General features: G+C 42.3%; 1 protein-coding gene across 5 annotated transcripts in view; it reads right to left on the reverse strand.

Moving 5' to 3' along the window:
* Positions 1–2153: 2153 nt before the first annotated feature.
* The window catches only part of LOC308084557 (rho guanine nucleotide exchange factor 2-like), a 78810-nt gene continuing 72564 nt past the window's right edge, over positions 2154–8399 (reverse strand). For all 5 annotated transcript variants that reach the window (XM_080427241.1, XM_080427242.1, XM_080427240.1 and 2 more), the window contains 4 exons: positions 7706–7987; positions 6742–6939; positions 5886–6045; positions 2154–5477 (listed from right to left, as the gene is read on the reverse strand). In XM_080427241.1, the coding sequence (XP_080283367.1) occupies positions 5395–5477; positions 5886–6045; positions 6742–6939; positions 7706–7987 (723 nt within the window). In that variant the 3' untranslated portion in view covers positions 2154–5394. The remainder of the gene's footprint in view (positions 5478–5885; positions 6046–6741; positions 6940–7705; positions 7988–8399) is intronic.

Consider the following 8399-nt stretch of genomic DNA (forward strand, 5'->3'; position numbering starts at 1 on the left):
TATACAGTAACTCATGCATGAAAGTTGCCCCAACTAAACCGGTTTTGTTCTTGTAAACTGGGATAAAATGTGTCTTTTTAAAATTGAACACTGGGTTATTCTTTCTGCATATTTTTACAACGCTTATTTCAAACGTCGTCTTTGACCAACTGTTGACAATAATTTCCTTCAGGATAAATAAGTGCAATTATTACGTACTCTACTCTCTAGTCACATAATTGACATTTGTATTTGTTTAGTTAAAAATATTTTCCAAGTGTCCAGTTTTACTGAGGTGTAGGCCATGCTATTGTAATAAAGGTCAACTAAAGCTGAGTTGTTGATGAATGCACTTTGACAGGATCAACCTAGCCTGGCGTAGCCACCTACTGATACATCTGGTGACAATGCAGGGGCTAAAACTCGGTGGAAAGTCTGGAAACAATTCAGAAAGGTTTAAAATAACTGCATTGCAGAATCAATGCAAAGACTTTCAGTGCGGTCCTTCATATTGGGACGGCGATATGATTGGTTTTCAAAGCAAGTGGGTGTAGGTTTGTTATAGCCGCCTTTCTCGCTTTACTAGCAACTACATTTCATTTCGATTTCTCCAGACATGTCGGTAGGCGGGAGATCTCTGATCTTCCGGCTACGTGGTGAGACTAGGTTCAACCTATGAGCAGTATTCAGTTGGTTCACACAGTAGTACTGCCGTAAAGAATCAGTGCTGCTGACTAATATCTTATCTGACAGACAGACAGACAAGAGGTGTGTCTGCCCTATTTATGGAAGGACCTCCTGCTGTTTGCTGTAAAGTGGGACCTCCCAGCCTGTGTTTGTTGTAGTACCATCTGCTGGGTGTGTCTGTATTTTCTCTAGTGGACTTTGATGTGACACACACCCCATAATTCTCTCTCCGTCTCACACACACACACACACACACACACACACGTGTGCGAGCGCACACACACACACACACACACACACACACACACACACACACACACACACACAAAACAAACAAACCACACAGGACCACTTATCAGAATTTCTCGAAGGTTTATGAACAGCACACAGTAACAGGAAATCAACTGGGAAATGATAAAAAAAGGGCAATAAAATTACAACATAAAACATTTACAAGGTCATTATTTTTCCCCCAAACGACTGATCAAACATTTATACAGAAAATTAACTTTACTTAAAATATAATAATCGTGCAATATGTGAGGGGGAAAATGACATAGATCCTAATGAGTCTGATTTCAACCCTAGCTTGTACAGTCTGTAGGCTTCAGGTTCCCAAACCGTGTGCAGCGTTGACGCTACGTTCAAGGTGAATTCACACTGAACGCGATAAAAACAATTGTCACTTGAATCGTGGTAATCGCAACACACAGGCTGTGTGTGTGTTTCTGTGTTCTCTTCAGCGAAAACCGCTCGAGTTGAACATTTTTCAACACATGTATCTAAATTCGTGTCGCTTCGGGCGTAGACGTGAAATATCACTTCATATCGTGTCTTCATATTGACGTAACACTGAGTTGGTTGCTCCCAAAAACAATTTGCATCGTGTCCGGTGTGAAGGCCCCTTAAAAAGGTGTCTACAGATGTCTTAACCACTTTCAACCTGGCATCCCTATTTTGTCATAATAGGCAAGTTCAAAAATAGGATTATTGAAATAGAGCACAAGTGGTCAAGGCCGTCCCAGATTTCAGATGTGGGCAAAATGTGTGATCATTAAAGACGGTTCTCCGTTTTGGGTCGTTCAGAATGACGGGGGTCAATGGCTATCTGAACCGGTCGAGTCCTCGGCTCTGACCAAGATCTGACACCGTCAGAAATGTTGGGGCATAAATGTGTAACCTGACGGGTGACAGGAATGACCAATAGGTATAGAAGTGCATTTGGTCGGTGTACCATCAGCAGATCTGTGTCACATCACTGCAGTCTGTAGACACCTTTTAGATGGCTGGGAACATGGACTTTAAGGGTTGAACGTGTGAACCACCAGACGTCATTTGTCATGCTGCTGGTCAGCTCAGAGGTTTGACCAAAACATAGCTTTTGAGCAAGACCATTACTAACTCCTGATCGTGCTAATGGAGCTGATCAGTGGCCGAACAGACCAGTCCAAGACTATAGTTCTGGGCAGCTCCCAGATGTGACCGTGGTGTGTGTGTGTGTGTGTGTGTGTGTGTGTGTGTGTGTGTGTGTGTGTGTGTGTGTGTGTGTGTGTGTGTGTGGCAGGACATTGCTGTGAAAAAAAACATTGTTCAGTCAACTTTCCCAGGATTATATAATATTAAGACTTATTGAACAGAGTCGTTCAGACCTGGGTTAGTCATATGGAGCACTAGCCTGAACGAGCCCACAATGCTTCATTTATACTTCATCATACGATGGCGTCGCATGCCGAAAAATAGCACCTCTATGAGCTCACAATGCGTCGTAGGCACCGGCGTAAGGCGAAGTATAGATCAGGCTCAAGAGGTTAAAGGTCAGTCCTTGGGTTAGCCCTGTACAGCTCTTGACCCCTGACCCCTTGCACGCTTCAAAACAACAACTTTGGTTCTGATTGGCCCCGACACTTCTTCATATAATTATATTTACAAAAGGTCCAAAGACTTTCCCCTCTACTCTGATCACCAGGCAGTTTGGTTTGTTTGATAAAGGTGGATTCTGACGTGGGACAGATTGGAACCTGACCCTGAGCCCTTTGGAAAAAAACAGGCACAAAGATTTGTAAAACAATTGGATACAGTATAATACCCCCCCACCCCGCACCGCCCCGCCCCATTCAGTCAGTCTCAATGGAATGCCCCACAAAAAACAAACAGCACTCAATGTCTGCATACTCAAACCGAAGGAAAAAAAGAACGACTTCAAACTATCTCCCGACAGTACAGTATTGCTCACACACGAGCAGATAGTTTACATTTTAGCATAATTTACAGTGACGCGGTTTGCTGGTACGAAATCAGAGCGCAAAACGGCCTTCTTGTGACATGTAATAACACATCCAGACAGTCGGTGGTGCTGTTTGTCTTAGCAGGGCAGAGGAGAGGAGCCAGCTCTTTATAAGTGAGACTACAGTCAAGTCAAGTTACAGTACATCAGAAATAACATACTTCCTACTGTGTTCCGCATTCAGCAGAACTCTACTGGCAGTACAGAAATCTACACATCTAATCTCATTCCATAAGATTACATAAGGATTCAAGTTCTTCATTCTCAGTCCGACTCTGTCAGTACGTTAATGAATGTATCAGTTTAGACAGAGACAAACACTCAAGAGAGTTTACAATAACATACACTGAGCCTTCAAACAACATCTCAGGACTAACATATGGTATATTAGGATAGGAGGGCTCATAACTTATCACATACCCAGCCTGTGTTTGCCATGGGTAAGGCAGGGGAAAAATACCAGGAATGCAAGGGTGCTGAGCCTTGTGCTGATTGGTCAGCTGCCATGTCTCCTGAACTGGCACCAGGAGGAGCCACCTTGCAACTAAAGAAACTCATGTCAAACATGAACTTCTAAAAACAAGGATGCTACAGATGGTTTGGTCAAATGTATGACTGAGGACACCAGTCCAACCAAAACAGAGCAGGAAACGGCGACTTTCAATGGCTAAGTAACGGCGAGAACGGCGGTCAATTCTCTCCCCATCACACCGTAGGGGAAACCACAGCACGATGGACATTTTGTTTGTTCGCTGGTGCGGTTCCTTTTTGAGACAGTAGTGTTCATCTATTTCCTCAATCAAAGGGTTTATTAAATGCTGTCTTATTTATTCACCGTCTTTGTGAATAAATAAGGCTATGGGTATGTGATAAACAAATGATCTCCCGGCATTCATCGTTCCTCTCGGTATCCAACACGAGGGCCGGCGTTATCAGCTATGCCCAAGGTTGAACGCCAAGGTGATGATGATCCACATTTATACAAGGATAGGTCATAACTTATCTTATATTAGGATAGCTCAAATCTTATATTATGATAGGTCATAAAGTCTCAGGCAGGTTTTACTAAACCAATGTAAAGACTCCCATTGGAGGATGTGGTCGGTTGGAGGTTGGTGATTGGTGGATCCAGCTGTAAGTCAGGTTTTGGCGTTTGATGGTTGGTTGGTGAAGCATAATGGTCTGAAAGCGATGTTTCACTCGAGGAGAAAAGTTTCATTTTTCAACTCTCTGGATGAGGTCCTCAACCGGCTGTGACCCATCTTATGTTCATGAATATGTTCAGAATACTCAACTGCTACTTGAATGCTTTCTATATAGCTCATAGTCATTGATTATGTGGTACGTACTACGTACTATATAGTCCATAGTCACTGACTTTGTAGTATGTAGTAAAGATGTAGTCCATAGTCATATAATATGTTTTATGTAGTCCACAGTCATGGAGTATATAGGGTACAGTAGTAGAGGTGTGATTATTCACAGATTCTAACCAATGCAATCAGGTTTAATGTTTAAAATACAGCTACATCATTTCAGACAGTCTGTATCAGGCAAAAGCGTAATCGAATCATGTGTCGAGACATAAAAATTGTATTTCTAAACGTGTTTTTAATCTGATAAAAGACATCATTTCGGAATTTCAATCCAAAAGCGGCCATGGCTTGTCGATGCTCAACATAAGTGCACAAGGAGTCACGTCTTTAAGGCAGTAGTCATGCCGTTTGCGGTGGTTATCTGCAGGGTAGAAATGATCTTCCCCAATGAAGACACAAGCAGCCTGGATGATGGCTGTCAGAATGTTATTATTATTGCTCTAAGCAAACTTATATTTAATGTATTAATGACTTAACAGTGATTTAATTAGCTAGATAATCATTACTGTATCTCCAGTAATAGAATTCTGTGATTCAAAAAATCAAGTATAAGTAATACAATTATTGTCAATCGCATTTCGTTTGCTTCTTTGCGAGTTAATGTAAATGTAACATGATTGTGTTAGCCGGGCATGAGATGTCGTCTCATATCGAACGTAACACCCCTAAAGTGGAACTAAAACGTAAAGTTGTGATATCAACAAATATCGCGTTTTTATCCGAATAATTGATATAGTATGAGTATCGTGATGAGGTGATTCACACCCCTAGGACTCAAGATATGTACCAAATAAGTTGCAGAATGTGAAATGCACACCCCTAGTATGTACTATTATATTTTCCATAGTCATCGAGTATGTACTATAATGTAGTCCACAGTCATTGAGTATATACTATAATGTAGTCCATAGTCATGGAGCATGTAGTGTGTAGTACTGTATGCAATGTCTGGATTCAAACACAACGAAGGTTTTCACAGAGCTAATTGAACTCATCCAGCAGTTTCAGTTGAAAAATGAACCCGTTTCCATTGAAGCGCTCTCCGCTTTAAGATGGGAGGGGCCACCGTTAACTGGGCGTGGTCCCTGCTTCAGGCTCCGCCTCCCGACTCTCCGGCCCAAGTTCGGACTCCTCTGGGATGTCCTGCAGGTCTGAACGGATACATTGAAACAATTTTAATATGACGACCACATACATATGAGCAACCATGTTGGACTGATGTTTATGATTGTAGATCGACTATTTTCAAATAGCCTAGGTATAAAATAGGGCTTAAGTGGTTCATGTATGTTTTAAAATATAATAATTTATATCTGCAAAGTAACTAAAGTTTTCAAATAATTGTAGTGGAGTAAAAGTACAATATTTGCCTCTGAGATGTAGTGGAGTAGAAGTAAAAGCATAGACAATTGGAAATACTCCTGTAAAGTAAAAGTACCTCAAAATTGTACTTAAGTACAGTGCCTGAGTAATGTGTAGTTACTTTACACCACTGATTAAAACCAATATTAAAACGTATTAATTTACAATTGACTATAGTTATGTATGTAGTGTTGTACCTCTGGGGCTGTCAGAGCGAGGGGAGACCTTCACCACGTCAGGCTCCTCGTCTTCCTCACTGCCTTCCTGAACGCCGTCCAATTGGTCGACGGGGTCCTGACTGGCCAATGGGGCGGTGGGGCGGGACTCTGCATCTCCACCGTCTCTCCTCTTCACAACCTGATTCAGAGCAGAGAGGAGAACACACACATGAACACACACACATACTGGATACACAACTGAGCACACACACACACACACACACATACACACACAGGCCAAGGACCCTTTAGCTCACAGAGAGCGGTGTTGTGTAAATTAATGTCTTTATTCGTTTACATGTTGGATTCATGTTAACTCTCTCACTGCCAGACTTATTTCTGGCTGTGTGCACCCACTGCCAGCGATTTTTCGATTTTCTTACCCTTTTCAAGTACCGGTAGTCACAGAATATTTATCTCCATTATGATCGATCCCCTGATGGTTGCTAATCACTGAGGGTTATACTGTGTGGTTTCACAAATGTCAACGAGGTCATCGCGACCTTGTTGACATTAATTGTCTGTCTTTGAAAATAGCATGTCTGGGCCAAAAATACATAGTAAAAGAAAAAGCACACAAGAGCCGAGATACAGCATTTTTAAGTAATAAGTTAAACAAGAAGTGAATGGAGCAGCAAATCTTCGGATCACGATATCTTGGGTTCTGTGTGAGAAAAATGAAGAAAAGAAAAGTCGTCCTTGGCAGTCTGGGCCTTTGGAAAAAAGTCGTTCTATGGCAGTGAATGAGTTAATGTAAAAAAAGGTAGAAAATAAAAGTTACACAAAGATTTGGCGGCCCCCCTGTTGAAGACCCATGCACTAGATCTATTCTCACCTCCTCAATGTCTCCGTTGCTCCCTTTGCTCCCCCGGCGTCTTCTCCTCCTGCCTCCGCCTCCTCCTCCTCCTCCCGGCGGCACCTCCTCTTTGACCTGCTGCTGCTCCTGCTCCTGCTCCTTCTGCTCCTTCTGTTTCTGCTCCTTCTGCTCCTGCTGACGGAGCCTCTCGCTCTCCCTGAGTCTCTCCACCTCCTCCTGCAGGAGAACCAGAGTTATTACACTTAACTAAGACCAACGAAAACTAGAATTGAAAAAACATCTTAGTTCACCACTTAAAGGAGTAGTTCACCCAAAAATTATAGGTATTTTCTCGAAAATTAGTAATTTTTTAGGTGAACTACTCCTTTAAACCCCATATGGTTGAGCGAAGTCCCTCAGGGCTCTATACTAGTGTATTTTCTGTTTTCTGTTGTTGTGGGGCTTGTCGTTCTGCTATTTCCAACGAAAGCTTTCCCCACAATATTGATGCTGGGGTTTAAGTGGTTAAAGTGGCACTATATAACTTTTGTATATATATATGACTTAATACAATTGGGGTGGTTGTATTCGGTCTCCCTGCTCTTCTATTGAGACATTTAGAAGGTGTCAAAGGACACAGAATCTGACACAAATTTTGACCTGATGGTCAAGATTCAATTTATCCCCTGAGCAAGCACGCAGGCTCTATTAAAACGTTCATCACTTGCACAGGAAACCGGGTTAATTCCGGGCTAGAAGAGGAAAGTTAGTTACATAGTGCACTGGTGCAGCTTTAACGGAAATAAAAAATGTAATTAAAACGAGGCTTCACAAAAAAATGATAACTGTATTGCGTGTTCTTCGTCTTTTCAAAGACAAAGAACTAAACCAAACTAGCAAACCCGCTTTAAAAACACAAATCAAAACTGAACTGAAACTGAAAATAAAAAGTCAAAACGAAATAAAACCAAAACTAAAGAAAAACGCAGAAACTAATGCTAACCTGTAGGAGAGCCAGCTGTCCTCGCAGCATCACTCCGTCATTGGCCGCAACTCCTCCCAGGCACACTCCTCCCAGCCCCACTCCTCCCGGGCCCACTCCTCCCAGGCCCACTCCTCCCAGCCCTGCGTCCAGCCCCGAGTCCCTGGACACGGAGCGAGCGAGGCGCGGCGGGCCGCCGCCGCCGGGGGTGTTGGGTGTGGTCGTGGAAGGGGTGGAGTTTAAGGCGGGGCCTGCCCGCAGGCAGACGGACGCCAGGATGGAGTCCTGACGAATCACTGTAGACTGGGGGAGGGATCATAACATTTATTATATTCTACTATATACCAGATGACTGGATTCAGATTCATATTTTATTATGATTACTGAATTCAGATGATTGCATTGATGCATTCTGATAAATGTATTCGTATCATTCCCGTCTGATTACTGTAATCAGGGTTTTGTATTCTGAACACCTTATTCAGAATATTGCATTCAGATTACTTGCATTCTGATTTCTGTATTCAGAATATTGCATTGTGATTACTGTATTCAGAATATTGCATTGTGATTACTGTATTCAGAATATTGCATTGTGATTACTGTATTCAGAATATTGCATTGCGATTACTGTATTCAGAATATTGCATTGCGATTACTGTATTCAGAATATTGCATTGCGATTACAGTATGCAGAATATTGCATTGTGATTAC

The sequence above is a fragment of the Gymnoscopelus braueri genome (assembly GCF_963280865.1).
Source record: "Gymnoscopelus braueri genome assembly, chromosome: 4".
NCBI lineage: Eukaryota > Metazoa > Chordata > Actinopteri > Myctophiformes > Myctophidae > Gymnoscopelus > Gymnoscopelus braueri.